This window comes from Saprolegnia parasitica, assembly GCF_000151545.1.
Source record: "Saprolegnia parasitica CBS 223.65 unplaced genomic scaffold supercont2.2, whole genome shotgun sequence".
Taxonomy (NCBI): Eukaryota; Oomycota; class Saprolegniomycetes; order Saprolegniales; family Saprolegniaceae; genus Saprolegnia; species Saprolegnia parasitica.
In genome coordinates, this window is record NW_012156396.1 from 465,585 (window position 1) to 481,516 (window position 15,932).

A 15,932-nucleotide genomic window follows, 5' to 3' on the forward strand; every position below is an offset into this window, starting at 1 on the left:
CAGCAGAAGACGACGACGATGGACCGCGCGTGGGCAGCTTCGCCGAGACGTACAGCCTCGGCGAGCAGCTCGGCGACGGCTCGTACGCGACGGTGCACAAGGCCGTCGCGTGGGCGACGGGCGAGACCGTCGCAGTCAAGCGCATCAAGAAGGCATGCAAGCTTCGCGACGTGCGCGCCGAGATGGCGTTCGTGCGCAGCCTCGCGCACCCGAGCGTTGTGTCGGTGCGCGACTTTTTCGTCGAGTCGGACGGGTACTATGTCGTCATGGAGCTTGTCCGCGGCGGCGACCTCTACGACCGACTGCATAAGAAGGGCGTGTTTCCGGAAGAGAAGGTGCGGGCGCTCATCTACAACCTCTTGGTGGCCGTGCACCACTGCCATGAGCGCAAGGTCATCCACCGCGACCTCAAGCCCGAGAACGTCCTCCTTGTCGACGACGACAGCGACGTGGACATCAAATTGGCCGACTTTGGCTTTGCCGCCAACGTCTCGTCCAAGCCGCTCGTCGATATGTGCGGCACGGCCGGGTACGCGGCCCCCGAGATTGCCAAGGGCTTGCCGTACTCGACGCCCGTCGACATTTGGAGCATCGGCGTCATCATGTTCGTCCTCATTACGGGCAGCCTGCCCTTTGGCACGGACCGCGAAACGTTCCGAAGCATGTGCCCGCTGTCGCGGCCGCCGCTGTGGTACCACCCGTACTTTTGGAGCGTCATCTCGCATGACGCGCAGCGCTGCCTCGAGCGCATGCTCGTGGTCGAGCCGGCGTGCCGCGCGACGGCCGACGAGCTCCTCGACGACCCGTGGTTCTTTCCGCTGAAAGCGCCGACCCTCGAGCCGCATCCCCGCTTTCGCCGCAGCTCGACGGCGTTTCAAAAGTACATCAAGCCGCTCTGGAAGCGCGTCTCGGGGTACCTTCCGCGGCGCCAAGCGCAAGAATTTGCGCTCTAACGTGTCCTTTGATCGAAGAAGGCGTCTATTGTTATTACTCGTATCACTATTTGCTAACCTATTATCGAATGTTTTGTTTTGTTTGCTTTTGTTTGTTTACACGTGAGCTAAACTTGGAGGGATGCCCGAGGCGCCGCGACCGGCCACGGCCGTCATCTATGCGAGCCAGAGCGGCGACGCGGCGCAAATGGCCCTCGAGCGCAGCGTCGTGCACATGATCATCGAGCGCGAGACGTGCCTCGAGGCGCTGCTGCAAGTGACGCCTCACTTCCGCGACCCGCACAGCAAGGTGCGACCGTGGAAGGTCATCGCCAACCTCACGCTGCAGTACCGGCGCGCGTCCATTGACGTCGTCGAGGGCATTCGGCAGTGGCGAGCGCTCTTGGTACGCACGCTGATCTACTAGATGTGACCTTGTCGATCTGATCGCGCCATGCACAGGGCGCGCCGCGGCAGGCCTTTCTGTGGAAGCAGACCAACTACTTGGAAAAGATGCTAGACGACACGGCGGGCTTCGCTCAAGTGCCAGAAATGTTTCGTGACAACCACGGCGACCTCGCACTCAACCCCTTCCTATCGCCCTTCGCGCTCACCGACGCCCTCTTTGGCCTCGACGAGCCGGCGATGCTCGCCAAGGCGCGGCTCGCGGGTAGCGAAATCGGCGGCATCGACATGGATCGTATTTGCCGCGCGTCCAAGCTGCTCTTGGGCGAAGGCGTCGTGCGGACGAAAGCCGAGACGCCGACGAAGGACGAGCCGCGTAGCACCCCTGAGACGCCAAAAGGCCAGGCGGGGACGCCACTGCCAGTCGAAGCGCCGGACCTCGCGCCGCACGACAAGCTCATGCTCATGAAGCTGCACGTAGACCACGGCAGAGCCAAGCTCCATGCGCTCGAACAAGACCGCGCGAGCCTCTCGGAGCGCATGACCGAGATCACGGCCAAGCTCGAGGCGACGACACTGCCGAGCAAGGTGCGCGTGCTCCAAACCAACCTCGGCACGCTCAACAACAGCTCCGAGCGGTCTCGGGCGAGATCTTCCAGCGGCGCAACGAACTCACGCGCCAAGAAGCGACGTACCGGCTCCAAGCCAGCAAGGCCAAGCGACCGCGGCCGCAGATTCCCGACGAGCTGCACCAAGTGGTCGCGCAAGACCAAAGAATGCGCGGACGAGCTCGTCGCAGCCCTCGCGCGTCGCGAGCCCGAGCCAGCGACGCTGGCGCTCGACGCGATGAACGAAGCACAGGTCTTTTGCCTTTGTCAAGGACCTCGGCCTCGACGCGTGTGCCGAGAAGCTCAAGGCAATGGGCATTGACGGCCCGCTCCTGGCCGTACGTCAAGCTATACTTTGTCCTAAGAAAACGACGTGGTGCGTAGGTCAGCACCGACCAGGACCTTCAAGAGCTCGGCATCGAGGTGCGGCTCCATCGCGTGAAAATTTTGCGCGAAGTCGAAAAGCGGCTCAAGGACGGGCAGTAGCGTTTCATACCCTACCCCTGCATTGGGACCATAACCTACCCCTGTTGACTGGCGTTGCAAGCATGTGTCTCGATGTTACAATACCACTAGCAAACCTTTGGGCGTCGTGCTAGACTTGGCTGAAGCCCCTCTTTTCGGTTGTGTGCATGGAGCAAGTACACTAGGGTGCTTCTCGCCTCGACGTCCACAGGCCCTCCTCCTCGTGCACCGGGGCACAGCGGGCCGACCGAGAGGCCACTTGTACGACAGGGTTACACGCGATTAGTAGAGTGTCTGTGAATAAAAATGCCACGCGCTCACTTGGCGTGGGGCGATTGGCGCCGGAGCTCGAGCACGAGTTGGCGGGCCGACGGGCGCAGTTCCGGGTCGTGCTCCAAGCAGCGCAGCGCGATCGCATGGACCCACTGCGGGCACTCGGTCGAGAAGGACGGCGAGAGCGTTCCGTTGATGACCATGCTCATAATCGCTGTGTCGACGAGCGGCTTGTGCGTGATCGGGTGGCGGCTCTCCGCGTACGGGATCTTGTGCGTATCGAGCTCCGAGAGGAGGATCCCGAACGAGTAGATGTCGGCGGCGACGCTGTAGTGCCCTTCCTTGAGGATCTCGGGCGCCATCCAGCGGTACGTGCCGACGCCGACCGTCATGGTTTCTTGCAAATCTTCTTTTGAGACGCCAAAGTCGGTGAGCTTGACCGTCTCGCCGTCGCTCGAGTCGAGGAGGACGTTGCGGGACTTGAGGTCGCGGTGGATAATCTGCATCGAGTGCAAGTACACAAGGCCTTCGAGGATGTGGCTCATGATTTTGTGCTTGAACTCCCACGAGACTGCCATTGGCGAGTGATTGGCCAAGTACGACTTGAGGTCCCCACGGTCCATGAACTCCATGACGGCCATGAAATCCACGGGCCGCGTCCAGCTCACACCGTAGAGCTTGACCACATACGGCGACTCGAACCTACGACAACGGCAAATAAGATTCGTACGATGATGATGTGCTGGATACAGACCGCGCCATGAGTTTGCACTCGTTGATAAAGTTGAGAATGTCCTTGGGCGACGACTTGTTGGGCAGGAGTCGCTTGACCGCGACGATCGCACCGTTGTAGCTGCCCTTCCAGACTTCGCCGTACGCGCCTTCTGCGAGCTTCTTGTGCAGCTCGACGCCCGAGACGCGCAAGAACTCGAGGTCCCCGAGGTCGTGGACGAGGCCGCCGAGCGTCGAGTTGCCGGCAATGTCAAGCGTCGATCCGTTCGTGAACTGGTTGCCGCTTCCAAAGGGCGACGCGGCCACGTACGTCTCGAGCTGCTTCTGGAGGTTCCGGCGCTTGATGCAACAGTACGTTGTGAGAGCCGCGATGAGCACAACGGCGCCAATCGAAATGCCCACAATGACCAACGTATCTACAACGACATCCGTCCGTATCCATGCACGAGAGACGAGATAGATAGATGTACAGTTGACGGGCGACCCAATGACGCACACGTGGACCGTGACGTTGGACTTGCCAGCCCAGAGTTGTCGGATGTCACCGTGGAGCTTGTCGCAAGCCGCCTTGTCCGAGTGGATGTTGTCGATGATGTTGAAGCCGCGAAACTCGATGGTCGCTCGGGACTCGTTGCGGTCCCACGGGTCGAGCGCGTCGAGCGCGGCAAAGGACGTCATGTCCACGTTGAAGACGGTCAACGGGCAGCCCTCGCAGTCGCTACAAAAGGTTGACGCCATGTTTGGATCAAGGTGACATAGTACAAGTAATGCAGCTTGGACGAAAAGGTCACATTGTCGATGCGCGTGACCGGGTTTCTCTTCATGCGACTACGGGTGAGAGTGAGATCTCGTGCCGAATGCGACCGGCGTACAAGTAGTAGAGGTTGGTAAAATCCCAGTTGACGACTTCCTTGACGCGGTTGTCTCGGAATTTCCTGTCAAATGACATGCGTCAAAACCGATGGGGCACGAGGGGAACGTACAGCACGGAGAGGTTCTTCGGCAGCGAAATGCCAAGGTTATCAACGTAGTTTTTGTGGATCGACCTACTTGACACATTGATACGATTGCAACACAACGCAAACAACGTACAAGAAGGTGACGCCATCCGGTAAGTTGTGCGGGAGGTCCTGGAGATGGTTGTCAATCAACGTCCTAGAATCGGGTCAGAGCGGCAAGCAGTCTCGTCGTATTGCCGTACAGCTTCTCGAGTGACTTTGGCCACACAAGCGACGGCGGTATGACTTGCACGGTGCAGTTGGAGAAGTACCTAGAGGACCACTTGAATCACCATTTGATACGGCCAAGCGACGAGTACATGACGGTGAGCGAGTCGGGCAAGTAGAGTTCATCGAGATTTTCAATCTCGGTCACATTCCAAAAATCCCTAATGGTCATTAAGTGACGAGATGGACGCGCTGGCTGAACCAACAGAAGCGTTGATGTCGGTGGCATCTTCAAGTGCTTGACGTCAACCGTCTTGGTGTTGAAGACATACCTAAACCAAGTGTGATGGACATCCACCGGCAAGATTACGGAACGTACAAGCTCTGGAGCGACGCCGGCCACGTGAGGCCCGGTGGAAAGTCGCCGACGCTCGTGTTCACAAAGTACCTAACCGCCTATAGCATGAGCACATGCGTGGTCGTCTGCAGAGCGCACATTTCAGCGAGCGAGGGTGGCAGCGTTGTCGTGTTCAGGCCCGTAAACTCGGCCACGTTTTGAAGCGTCCTACAGCCCATGTCGTGAGCTTAACCGGGCACATCGCAGGTAGGATCGTCTACAAGGTGGTAGCCGTCGGCGGCAAAATGGCCTTGGAGAGGTCGAGCGATGGCAGATCGCCAAGCACGCTATCGCATTATGAGCCTCCGATGCGTGAATAGCTGCAGGCACGTACACAGTCTTGTTGGTCGTCAAGCGCGAGAGGTCGCCGAATGCATCGGGGTCGGTGCCATCGGTGCGAATGGCGCACGTCCGCGTGACCTTGCAGGGTCGATTGCTGCTGCCACACTCGGCGCCGGTCGTCCAGATGGCATCGATCCACGTCGGGAGGCGCTCGTACGGACACGTCGCGGCGTCGAGCATGGCGCAGGCGGCGCCGAGGATGGCCGCCGTCAAGTGGCGCATCGTTCTTATTCCGCTCTGAGCGCGGTGGAAATGTATTGGGTCATCAAGAAAAAGACGTGTGACACACATGGTCCGCCAACCGACCTATCATTTGGTTCGAGGAACGCGCGGGCGAGAGACGCCTGACGAGACAAGACGCGCGCTCTTCGTTCGCGCAGTAGTCGTATGCTCCATGCACTTGACACCGCACAGAGACGCGCGTGCGTACCCTGGTTGGTTCGGTGCTGCACCGGCGCCAAGCCGACCCGCAGAGTGGGATGTGGTTGGTTGAAGATTCGCCCGCCACGATGGGTACAAATGCACAAGGCTTGGAAGAGGCGAGCTACAGTAATGCCGGCGACGTCAATTCAAATGGTCCTTGTCGACGCTAGTACCAGTAGAGGGCAGTACTTACATGCGCCGGCGGAGGAGGACGGTGAAGAGCGCGTCGCGGCAGTCGTGTACTACCGCGCTGGCCACGGACGTTTGCTGCTGCGAGCCAAGATACCGGTACCCTGATACTATATTCCAACGCTGCAATGTCAACCCTGTCGAGTGCTCTAGACGCAAAAGCTGGAAAGGACTATGGATGGAAAGCTACACTAATGTCGATAGTAATACCGGTACGTGTTAGCCTTCTACCTTCCTAGTACACATGGAACGCCGGAAGCGCCGATGCGGCGCCGTCACGGCAGCCGCCACGCTGAGCACTGGCCGCAACCGACAACAGCAATTGGCTCTTCTAGCCGGGCCGCAGTAGCCGGCTCGGTTAGCCGCGTCATGAACCGTGTTGTCAAACCAGCTCGTTTCGAACCGGTTGGAAAGGGGAGCGGTTCGACGGGGCTTCCACGGATCAGAACCCATTGCAATTCTTGACTCAGCGAGCATGGCCGCCAGCAGCACACACCGCGTCGCGATTGTCACGGGCGGCTCCAGAGGCATTGGCGAAGCCTGCGTCGTGAAGCTCCTGAGCCAAGGCTACAAGGTCTACAACCTCGACATTGCACCGGCGTCCAATGGCATCTTTGTCGCTTGCGACGTGAGCTCCGTCGCCACCGTCGAGGCCGCGGTCGCTGCGATCGTGGCCGAGAACGGCCATGTCGACTGTCTCGTGGCCAACGCCGGCATCTACTTCAGCGCGACGATCGAAGAGACGTCTGAGGTCGACCTCGACCGCATCATCAACCTCAACATCAAGGGCGCGTATGCGGCCATCAAGGCGACGCTGCCATCGATGAAGGCGCGCAAGAAGGGCGCGATCATCGTCATGTCATCGGACCAGGCCTTTGTCGGCAAGAAGAACTCGTTCGCGTACAACCTCTCCAAGTGCGCGCTGGCGTCCATGGTCCGCACGACGGCGCTGGACTATGCGCCGTTCAACATTCGCGCCAATGGCGTGTGCCCCGGCACGATCGAGACGCCGCTGTACCACCGCGAGATCAACCTCTGGGCTGAGGCGTCCGGCACACCGTTGAAGGATATCGAGGCCAGCATGGCGGCGCTCCAGCCGCTCAACCGCGTCGGTCAGCCCTCGGAAGTCGCGAACCTCGTCGCCTTCCTGGCGAGCGACGAAGCGTCGTTCATCACGGGCAGCCTCCACTCGGTCGACGGTGGCTACGTCGCGCAGTAAGGATATATGTCATTGGTATGACACGGATGGCGTCCTGTGCGTAAATGTACTACGTTGTGGTTTGCATGATGTCTCCTCGGTAGTACATGCGTACACATGAAGCTCTGCAAGTGTCCACAAGGTGTGGAGGAGCAATAAGCCAGGCCATACCAACCCCTGGATGCTATCGACTGAGCTATTATAAAGCGACAGGACACCTCCGTTGCCATGCATCGAGCTCCCGTCGTGGTATGCAAGATACGTTCTCGACGAAGGCTAGCGAGCACCAGCAGATCATTTGGACGATGCATCCGGAAGCGAGGCTCGCATTTCATCTCGCAGCACGCGACTGCCAATGCAGTCGCTTAGGTGATGGAAGGCGACTGCTCGGAGGGTGGACGGCGACACGACCTGGCCTCTCTGGGCCTGGTGCTGCTCACAAGCCGACGTTCGGCTGGCAAAGACACGATCTTCGGTCGAAGTTCGAAGCAATAAGAAAGTTTACAGCCGAAGAACCAATCCGAATTTCCGTCGCAGCCGTCCACAGGTCAAAGCATGCTCGCCGTGGGCCGATCGATCGCGATGCGCAGCCTCCGCGCGTCCCTCCCGGCGACGTCGGCGGTCCGCGCCTTCCATGGCAGCCGCCAGCTCCTGCGCTATGATGACTTTGAAAGTACGATGCGTGCGACGCCCATGAACATGGTACTCAAGTGTTTGCCCGTGGCGCAGTCCCGCTCATGCAGCTTCTAGGGCGTCTTGATCGTGCCGCAGCAGCGCGCCGTACGCTATAGCATTGTACTTCCGATATAGATCTCATTGGTGCTTAGTGGGTCGTCGAGCGCTTTGGCAAGTTTCACTCGGTGCTGGACCCGGGTCTTCACTTTCTCATTCCGGTCGTTGACCGCATTGCGTACGTCCACTCGCTCAAGGAAGAAGCGATCAAGATTCCTGGGCAGTCGGCGATCACAAAGGACAACGTCACGATTCACATCGACGGTGTCTTGTACGTCAAGGTAGGTCGATTGCCCTCGCGTCTCGAAGCCACCCATGTCCTAGATCATTGATCCGTACCATGCGTCGTACGGCGTCGAAGACCCGTTGTACGCCGTGACGCAGCTCGCGCAAACAACGATGCGCTCGGAGCTCGGCAAGATCACGCTCGACAAGACGTTCGAGGAGCGTGAGAGTCTCAACAAGAACATTGGTTGGTATCCATGTCGACGCACGATGTGTGCTCATCGTATTGCCTAGTCTTGTCGATCAACCAGGCCGCCGAGGCCTGGGGCATCAAGTGCCTCCGGTACGAGATCCGCGATATTGCGCCGCCAGCGAGCGTCAAGGCGGCCATGGACATGCAAGCCGAAGCCGAGCGCAAGAAGCGCGCCGAAATTTTGGATTCCGAAGGTGCGGTAGCTTCTTCCGCGCCAGTGACGTGACGCATGTGCAGGTGAACGCCAGGCGTACATCAACGTGGCCGAGGGTAAGAAGCGTGCGATCGTGCTTGAAGCCGAAGGTACGGCCGCGGCCATCGTGGCGCGGGCGACGGCGTCGGCAGCGGCGATCCGGTCGCTCTCCAAGGCCATCGAGGAGGATGGCGGCTCGAACGCCGTTGCGCTCCAAGTCGCTGAAAAGTACGTCGAGGCGTTCGGAAACGTCGCGAAGGAGTCGACGACCGTGCTGCTGCCGGCCAACACGAACGATCCCGCGGCCATGGTGGCGTCGGCGCTCTCGATCTTTGCGAATGTGCAAAAGAAGACGGGCGTCAAGCCCTCGACCGCCAAGGCACCCAAGGCAGACGACGCCGACTACGAGCTCGACGTGTTGCCGCCGCTGGACCACACCAAGCAGCCCTCGTCGTCGCCTTAGTGCCCTCTATCTTGGTCGTCGACTAGAGAAATGTACAGCCACGGTGCTCTTTTGATCACTTGATACATTGATACGAAACGAATGAAACGCATGGTCGTTGGACCCGACAACGACGCAGACAATAAGGACGACGAGCAAAAGGAACACGAGTCGGCTGCATGTATACTACGCAACTGCTGCAGTACGAAGAGAACCACAGCTGTCACGAGAGTCCAGGTGGCGCTGACACTGACGTAGCTGGAAGAGCTCATGGTGTGGGTGATGTTGCACGTGATATTGAGCGCCGACGACGTCCGCTTGCTCGAGCGGTCGCCCGGGTTGGAGAGGCCTCTTGTCTGCAGCGGCGGCGCGCCGCCCTCGGACCAGACGCAGCACGGATCCCCGAGCTCCTCGCCGTTGGTCTGGCCGTCCCAGTCTTTTGACACAAGCTCACGGTCCACTAGCCGTCAAAGTCCCGCCCGAACGCAATGAGGGACGCGCCGCTGCCCACGTGGCCAATCATGGCCGAGCTCGCCACGTTGTTACCGTTCGGGAGGCGCGCCACGTACTCGGCCCGGGCCACGACAACAGCGCCAAGAGAAGCCAGACGACAACAAGTACTCGCGCCATCGGCCAACCGTTGAAGAATCAGCCAAAGACGCCGCAGGGCTCACGTTGAAGCCAGAGGCAACTTACACTTCAACGTGATGGCGATGGGCATCCGCCATGGAATTGGGGGAAAGGAAAATGCAAGCGTGAAGATGCCATTGCCAAGCACTTTTGACGCACGACGTCCATCGCCGTACTGGTGCAGCCACGGCCTCCGACGGAACGCGTGAGGATTGCGAAACGACATGCGGCGCTCCAGAGGGCTTGACATTTTGCAAAAAGACTTGGGGCCATTGGAAGCATTGCGAGGGAAGAATGCTCGGTCGGCTTCAACACCGCCGTGGTCCCTACTAGACTGCTGTGCTATGGCGTGTCCGCGGAGGCAGGCGACGGTAGATGGCGGCAACGACCGGTCTGACAAGCACGCTGTCGGACTACGATTTCAACATGCCGCGGTGGAGCGATTCGGTTGCTCTCCGTCAACTTGAAGCCGTGCTCAAGTTGCAGCACAAAGATAGCAAGGAAGATTTCAAAAGATTAGAAGGCGATGCATCGTTGCTGCCCACGAACGCGGGGACTCGAGCGTATCTTCTCATAGCAACCGCCAACCCGCCAAGAGACCCGAGCTGCTTCAAGCATTTGTCACGGACGCTTCTCCCACACCGCAAATGCGAACCGCAAGCAGCGAATGGTCGGGACTCGAAAGCATCCTCGTTGATACATGTAGCACTGGTACTAGAAGAAGCCTCAGATACGTGTCTAAACTACAAAACGGCCTCGCTACGAGCCTGTACTTATGCTCAAGTCATCATACTGTGTCCTCTTCTGCCTCGTGGCTTGTCGTTACGGCTTGGTGCACCAGTTGGCGGTCCTGCCTCTGGAGCCCGCGATCTTGGCGCCATTCCCATTGTTGCTCTTCAAAAATACGCATCTCTTTTTATTATGCATACAAATACCGAGTGTCTGGCCTGATGTATAATAAAATACAACAGCGGCTGGTAGGTCGATTGCATTATAGCCAATCGCATCGCTGGAACCGGCCGGTCTGCCGCCACTTGCAATTCGAAGACGATGCAGGAAGCGACAGCGTCGGCCATCACCGAGGTCCAAGCGCTGCAGACGTGGCTCTCGACGTGCATGGACGGCGTCCTAAGCTTAGCCTCCTGCGCCGACGCTCGCTACGTTGTCGTCGAGACCGACGTGCAAGCGGAGCTCGAGGTGCTTCACGCGACGCTCGACGACCTCCATGGCGTCGTGACCCGGCCACAGACCGTGGCGCTGAGCCACTTGACGGGCGTAGCGAAGGAGCTCGTCTCGCTCCTGCAGACGCTCCATGCGGCGTACTTGGAAGACCAGAAGCGCTGGTTGCCGTTCACGAAGAAGGCGGCCGAGTCTGTGCACCTTCTAGACGCGCTCGTCGGCCGCCTGCAGCGGCGAACCAAGCGCTTCTTGAGCGTCTTGGCAATTCCAGGCTCGCCCGCTCCCAAAGCTGTCGCCGACGGTAGGCGCTCACTTGCGGCGTCCTCGAGGTTGACATGACGCCCCATAGTTGATCCCACGACGCCCCATACCGAAGAGCTCTTTGGCTCGCTTCCCGCCGAAGACCGCCCGATCGAGTCGACGTTCATCAAGTACCATCAAAAGTACGTTGCTGATTTGGCCAAGCAAGATGCGCTGCATCGGTCGGCGACCAAGCAGAAGCGCCGACAGACGCTCGCCACGATGCAGAGCCCGGTCCGAAAACAGCCCCGGTACAGTGAAGACTTGACGCGACCGCCGATCCAATAAGCCAAAACGTTGTCTTTCTCATGCTGCTCTTGCCTTTATCATTCATGCAGCCAAGCGGAAAGGACCCCTGGGAAGGCCACGCACTGCCAACTTGAACAGGGCTCGAGTCCATGAATGAACGACCAAGACACCACGAGTCTTCGTTATCGTACAAGTCAGTGCAGATGCATCTAATCCATAGTCTCTTCGAGGACCTCGATGCGGGTCGCACCGGCCGCTTTCTCTGCAAAATACGACTGGATCAAGAGCACCTTGTCGTGCGAAATGTTGTACGCGGGGTGGGTCGGCTCGACGCGGTTCTCAGGCGAGCCCGCAATAAAGACAGGTGTCTCAGGGCGGCCGTCCCCGTGCTGCGAGAGCGATAGGCCACTCAGAACGTAGCACGAGTGGTAGTGGTCGCGAGGCTTGCCTGGCTTGTCGCGGAGACCGCCTTCGAGCTGCTGGCCACACAGCAAAATGTAGCGTTGGTGGGCTGCGCGGTCGCTCACGTAGATGCCTACAGGAGCATGATTCGAGTGAAGAGCAAGCGAAGACGAAGCGTACCACGCGTGTACGGGGCCAAGAGCGCAGGCACGGCCCCCATCCAGAAGCTGTAGCACCCGTCGACGAGCTTGTTGGTGCGGCCTTGGTAACCGCCCTCGACGGCCATTTGACGGTGCGCGACGTAGTGCTATGCAGAGTCATTAAAGAAGGACGACGTTGGCAACGGTAGCGCTACCGTGAGGGCGGGGATGTTGACCCGGTCCAGCGCGTTCAAGATCGAGAGGATCGCCGCGCCCGAGAAGGTGTAGCCGCCGTGCGCTTCCTGGTACGGCATGGGTCCGAAGCCACCTTCGTACGTCTGGCACGCGGCCACAAATTCGGCGACGCCAAGCGTGAGTTCCGGCGTCAAAATGCCAAACAAACTCGCAATCGAAATGACGCAATACGTGATGCGAATGTCGACCTCGCTACACACCGCATGAAGATCATTGCATCGTCAAGACGCGAGAGAAAGACGTCGTACCCTTGGTCGTGCGCGTGGAAGGCGCCGGTGACCGGGTCCTTGTTGGCGAGGAAGAACGCATGAAGCGCCTCCCGGTCGACAATGTCGTACGCTTCCGGCGTGCCAATGATGGCCAGTGCGAGGCAGGACGCGTACGTCGTCGCCATGTGGCCCATCTGGAGAATGCCCCCGCCGAAGCCGCCGCCAAGTGCGTCGCTCCAGCAGCGCTTGATCGTGTTGAGGCACGCGGCGTGGAACGACTGCATCTCGGCGTGGGCGCCGAGCATCTCGAGCGAGTGCAGAATCCAGTACATGAACCATGGGCGGCTAGCATCCATGGACTGGAAGCCCGGTGGGAGGTACTCGAGGCCACGGATCAGGTACGGCGTGTGGCGCTCCTTGAGGAGGCAGACGCGCTTGGCCTCGTCGAGGAACCCGGCTTTCTGGAGCTGCGCAATCTCGGACGCCGGGAGCTCGTCCAGGTTGACGAAGAACGAGGTGCACGTCGCCTCGGTCTCGGCCTGCATGCGCGACGTCTGCGTCGGGCAGCCATCCGTCGGCAGCGATTTCTGCACCGGTAGGTTCATGCTGGTCCGACGTGCGCGGTATCCGGAATGAGCGGCGGCGCCAGCGAGGCTAATTGCACGCAACTTCTTAGGCAGCACAAGGGAGCTTTCTCTCGAGAGCGACGCAGGTATTACATTTGACGGTCCTACACGCTGCATGCTCTGTATAGCAATAGGCGACGAGCGGCACGCGCCTGGGTAAGGGCGCGCCTTGGTATCCCGCTGACGTTACCACGATCCTGCTGCGGCCTAGTGGGGGTGCTCAGTCCTTCCCACTTTCGTTCAAGAAAGTCACCTGCGTCAAGCACTAATGACAAGCGTCTCGGTGAGCCACTCAGCACTGATGGCTCGTGTAGTTCGGGTACCTTGCTGCATCCAAAACGACTCTGACAGGCAGCATCCCATGCCACATATCTAGGCCTTTCTGGCACACCAGAAAGAAGCAGTCAAGGCCGTCGCAGGAGATGGGCGCCTCCTTCCAACAGCTAAAGGTCGTGCAAGTATGCAAGCTATATTCAAGGACATCCGTGGCCATCAGTGTTGACCGCGGCCTGCAGGTGGGTCGCAGGTGCGCTATTTAATCGAAACATTCAATTGTGCTTACAAATAGCAAGTGGCGCAGCATTGTGTTGAGTTTAAATCCACGTCCAGGTCCGTAACCCCTCCCCTGGCCACGGTGGGATCTTCGTATACGTGGCACCCCGCCGCGTTGGAATACAAACGGCAAGTGCAACCTCGGCGCGGTGGACATGTGGCGAGATCCGGTGGTGATAGACACAACACCGTAGCACACTCAGTGGGCAAATCGGCACGTGGTGGGTACAGCTGGAGATATATACTCAAGCCGCGAACGATGATCAAGCAAGTGACCTTCAGCACCGCGACGACGTTCCTCTTTGATTTGGACTACAACGGGTCGGCGGTTCCCCATGAGAGCGGACCGCCCATTGGCCTGGCGCCGCGCCACTGTGCCATGACGATCGAGCCTGTGCCCGACGCGGCCAGATGCTGCATGCGACGAAGCCGCCTGCGCCGCTTCGACCACTTGGAGCGCATTGCGATGCTCCGAAGCCTCTACGACGCGCGGACCCTCGCCCTCTTTTGCAGCGAGGCCATCGATTTGCGCAAGTCGCGCGTCGGAACCGAGGATGACATTGTGCGCATCACGCCCCGTCCGAGCCGAAAGCGCCATTTCGAACCCGAGGTCCCAGTCGACACCAAGCGCATGCGCATGTGGGAAATGGAGTATGACGACGACGATGACGAGGAGGGCGATGACGACGAGGATAAGGACGAATCGGAGATCGACGATGACGAGCGATGAAGACGGGCGAAAACGACCTATTTATCGATGCAATACATTCCATGTGTCCACCAGTAAGAAGCATACGCGTTGACACGAGATGACTCGAGAACAAGCAAGGAGACGCCGTTTCTCTGACCACGTGACGTCGCGTCTGCCCCTACCAGATTTCCCTACCAGTTGCGTACAGAAGGAGAGCGCGGACGCGTGTGACTTTTCGCCATTGGGGGCGTCTGATAAAACCTCCCATGATCCATCGGCTGCGAGTGTGTTGCGCATCCAAGTCGATTCACTCGCTGCGCCCTCGCCTACAAGCTTTTGCCTCGCGGATTCCATCGAGCCCCATGTGGCAGGGGCTCCTCAAACCATGGAAATTCAGCAGACACAGCTTGGAATATTTCCTCGTGCAAGAGCATGGTGCAAGAGTGTGGTTCGTCGAGCTAATAGTATGGGAGAGACTGTGGGCGGCGGCGGCGTCATCCCCGCGCGCCAAGCCGACATGTCCCATGCGTCCGCTCGGTCGACTCGACACTCAACGCACAGTCGCCGAGAGGCATGCATGCACGCAAGGGACATCGCCAACGACACTACGCTTTAACATGCGCCAAGCCTTCAACGAGCACACGCAGTTGCACGCTTGGAGACGAGCCCTGTCGCAAGCGGAAAGGATTTCAAGGAAAATATTAAAACCGGACAAGAAACCATTCGCAGAGAAGCGTCGCCACGCACCCGTTCCGTGATGGAAAATATTTTTATTCGGTCCATGGCAACCCTAGCCCGCCATACGCGCGTGCTCCACCCCTCCTCTCTGCATACAAATAGCTTGATACCATGCATGTGACGGCGCGCCGTGGCGACAGTAACACATCTGACGACGCCAAAACCCAATTTGCCGCACCGCATCAACATGACCAACACCGTGAAGAAGAACGTGACCTTTAGCACCGAGACGACGTACCTCTTTGGCGTCGACGTCAACGGGTCAGCCTTGCCCAAGGAGAGTGGCCCGCCCATCGGACTTGCCCGAACGCACCACACGATGACGATCGAACGAAGCGTCGAGAGGCTCGAGAAACGCCGCCGCCGCGTGCGGAGATTCGATCACACGGAGCGCATTCGCATGCTCCAGACGCTTTACGACGCCAAGACGCTCGCCATCTTTTGCTACGAAGCCATCGACAGCCGCAAGGAACGGATCGAGACGGCCGAAGAACTCGCGCAGGCCGAGAGGTGCTTGGCCGCCCGGCGACGAAAGCGGGCCGCCGAGATGGCACCGCCTGCCGCAAAGCGCCAGCGCATGGTCTTCGCCATGGAATACGATGAAGATGAGGACGAGAATGAGGACGAGGATGATGAAGAGTAGAGCTTTTCGCGTCAGTATTTATCCTATCTAACCGCATCAAACACTTCGCTGTGACGTTTTTGTTGCCTTTCCTCCAAGCGTTTTGCACCGGTCGAATAAAAGGTCTTAGATGCCAAGCACTTAATGGGTTGTTGCTCGAGGATGCTTTCTGCGTGGACGACTCCATCGATCGTCCCTACAAGCGATCGGCTCGACGTCAACGAGTCTGCGAGTGGAGGAGCCAGCGCGTTACGTCAAAGCGACAATCGCAGCCGCGGCGTCCGTTTCTTGATGCTTCCTTGAGGTACACATGATCGTGACATCCACGAGGGCCCATCACTCTTTGCAAACATCAATCTGCCTC

At 59.1% G+C, this 15,932-nt stretch overlaps 9 protein-coding genes across 9 annotated transcripts; 7 read left to right on the plus strand and 2 right to left on the minus strand.

Moving 5' to 3' along the window:
• Nucleotides 1-29: 29 nt before the first annotated feature.
• On the plus strand, nucleotides 30-953 carry SPRG_00719 (CAMK/CAMK1 protein kinase; the record flags this gene model as incomplete). Its single annotated transcript, XM_012338940.1, has 1 exon — nucleotides 30-953. A coding segment is annotated over one exon (924 nt), but the record flags the coding sequence as incomplete, so codon positions are not given.
• Nucleotides 954-1,053: 100 nt separating this feature from the next.
• Nucleotides 1,054-2,487, plus strand: SPRG_00720 (hypothetical protein). The gene is made up of 3 exons (XM_012338941.1): nucleotides 1,054-1,338; nucleotides 1,395-2,283; nucleotides 2,330-2,487. The coding sequence occupies exons 1-2, from the start codon at nucleotides 1,075-1,077 to the stop codon at nucleotides 2,265-2,267; spliced, it is 1,137 nt and encodes a 378-aa protein (XP_012194331.1). The 5' UTR covers nucleotides 1,054-1,074; the 3' UTR covers nucleotides 2,268-2,283; nucleotides 2,330-2,487.
• Nucleotides 2,488-2,664: 177 nt separating this feature from the next.
• Nucleotides 2,665-5,474, minus strand: SPRG_00721 (serine/threonine protein kinase). Its single transcript, XM_012338942.1, has 14 exons — nucleotides 5,313-5,474; nucleotides 5,200-5,265; nucleotides 5,078-5,146; nucleotides 4,961-5,029; nucleotides 4,848-4,913; nucleotides 4,734-4,802; nucleotides 4,617-4,685; nucleotides 4,508-4,570; nucleotides 4,399-4,461; nucleotides 4,288-4,350; nucleotides 4,178-4,243; nucleotides 3,886-4,133; nucleotides 3,438-3,831; nucleotides 2,665-3,385 (listed from the first exon to the last, which is right to left on the minus strand). Coding segments are annotated over exons 3-14 (1,830 nt in total). The 5' UTR covers nucleotides 5,080-5,146; nucleotides 5,200-5,265; nucleotides 5,313-5,474; the 3' UTR covers nucleotides 2,665-2,727.
• A 916-nt stretch (nucleotides 5,475-6,390) lies between these two features.
• Nucleotides 6,391-7,223, plus strand: SPRG_00722 (hypothetical protein). Its single transcript, XM_012338943.1, has one exon. The coding sequence runs from the start codon at nucleotides 6,408-6,410 to the stop codon at nucleotides 7,149-7,151; it is 744 nt and encodes a 247-aa protein (XP_012194333.1). The 5' UTR covers nucleotides 6,391-6,407; the 3' UTR covers nucleotides 7,152-7,223.
• Nucleotides 7,224-7,659: 436 nt separating this feature from the next.
• On the plus strand, nucleotides 7,660-9,103 carry SPRG_00723 (hypothetical protein). The gene is made up of 6 exons (XM_012338944.1): nucleotides 7,660-7,832; nucleotides 7,881-7,910; nucleotides 7,958-8,143; nucleotides 8,187-8,334; nucleotides 8,382-8,534; nucleotides 8,578-9,103. The coding sequence occupies exons 1-6, from the start codon at nucleotides 7,686-7,688 to the stop codon at nucleotides 8,994-8,996; spliced, it is 1,083 nt and encodes a 360-aa protein (XP_012194334.1). The 5' UTR covers nucleotides 7,660-7,685; the 3' UTR covers nucleotides 8,997-9,103.
• Nucleotides 9,104-10,647: 1,544 nt separating this feature from the next.
• SPRG_00724 (hypothetical protein) lies at nucleotides 10,648-11,372 on the plus strand (the record flags this gene model as incomplete). Its single annotated transcript, XM_012338945.1, has 2 exons — nucleotides 10,648-11,085; nucleotides 11,134-11,372. The coding sequence occupies exons 1-2, from the start codon at nucleotides 10,656-10,658 to the stop codon at nucleotides 11,370-11,372; spliced, it is 669 nt and encodes a 222-aa protein (XP_012194335.1). The 5' UTR covers nucleotides 10,648-10,655.
• A 160-nt stretch (nucleotides 11,373-11,532) lies between these two features.
• SPRG_00725 (hypothetical protein) lies at nucleotides 11,533-12,963 on the minus strand. Its single transcript, XM_012338946.1, has 4 exons — nucleotides 12,379-12,963; nucleotides 12,091-12,322; nucleotides 11,916-12,042; nucleotides 11,533-11,868 (listed from the first exon to the last, which is right to left on the minus strand). Exons 1-4 carry the CDS (start codon nucleotides 12,942-12,944, stop codon nucleotides 11,543-11,545), a joined length of 1,251 nt encoding a protein of 416 aa, XP_012194336.1. The 5' UTR covers nucleotides 12,945-12,963; the 3' UTR covers nucleotides 11,533-11,542.
• A 766-nt stretch (nucleotides 12,964-13,729) lies between these two features.
• SPRG_00726 (hypothetical protein) lies at nucleotides 13,730-14,247 on the plus strand (the record flags this gene model as incomplete). The annotated part of the gene is made up of 1 exon (XM_012338947.1): nucleotides 13,730-14,247. Exon 1 carries the CDS (start codon nucleotides 13,777-13,779, stop codon nucleotides 14,245-14,247), a length of 471 nt encoding a protein of 156 aa, XP_012194337.1. The 5' UTR covers nucleotides 13,730-13,776.
• Nucleotides 14,248-15,133: 886 nt separating this feature from the next.
• On the plus strand, nucleotides 15,134-15,589 carry SPRG_00727 (hypothetical protein; the record flags this gene model as incomplete). Its single annotated transcript, XM_012338948.1, has 1 exon — nucleotides 15,134-15,589. The coding sequence occupies one exon, from the start codon at nucleotides 15,134-15,136 to the stop codon at nucleotides 15,587-15,589; it is 456 nt and encodes a 151-aa protein (XP_012194338.1).
• Between the last annotated feature and the right edge of the window lie 343 nt (nucleotides 15,590-15,932).

Coding starts and splice junctions, on each gene's coding strand:
- SPRG_00720 (XM_012338941.1), top strand. CDS start 1,075: ATGCCCGAGGCGCCGCGACCGGCCACGGCCGTCATCTATGCGAGCCAG. Junction 1,339..1,394: donor GGCAGTGGCGAGCGCTCTTG/GTACGCACGCTG, acceptor CGCCATGCACAG/GGCGCGCCGCGGCAGGCCTT.
- SPRG_00721 (XM_012338942.1), bottom strand. Junction 4,914..4,960: donor CCGGCGTCGCTCCAGAGCTT/GTACGTTCCGTA, acceptor CACTTGGTTTAG/GTATGTCTTCAACACCAAGA. Junction 4,134..4,177: donor TCGTCCAAGCTGCATTACTT/GTACTATGTCAC, acceptor AACCTTTTGTAG/CGACTGCGAGGGCTGCCCGT.
- SPRG_00722 (XM_012338943.1), top strand. CDS start 6,408: ATGGCCGCCAGCAGCACACACCGCGTCGCGATTGTCACGGGCGGCTCC.
- SPRG_00723 (XM_012338944.1), top strand. CDS start 7,686: ATGCTCGCCGTGGGCCGATCGATCGCGATGCGCAGCCTCCGCGCGTCC. Junction 8,144..8,186: donor ACGGTGTCTTGTACGTCAAG/GTAGGTCGATTG, acceptor CCCATGTCCTAG/ATCATTGATCCGTACCATGC. Junction 8,535..8,577: donor CGAAATTTTGGATTCCGAAG/GTGCGGTAGCTT, acceptor ACGCATGTGCAG/GTGAACGCCAGGCGTACATC.
- SPRG_00725 (XM_012338946.1), bottom strand. CDS start 12,944: ATGAACCTACCGGTGCAGAAATCGCTGCCGACGGATGGCTGCCCGACG. Junction 12,323..12,378: donor TTCCACGCGCACGACCAAGG/GTACGACGTCTT, acceptor TGCGGTGTGTAG/CGAGGTCGACATTCGCATCA. Junction 11,869..11,915: donor CTTGGCCCCGTACACGCGTG/GTACGCTTCGTC, acceptor ATGCTCCTGTAG/GCATCTACGTGAGCGACCGC.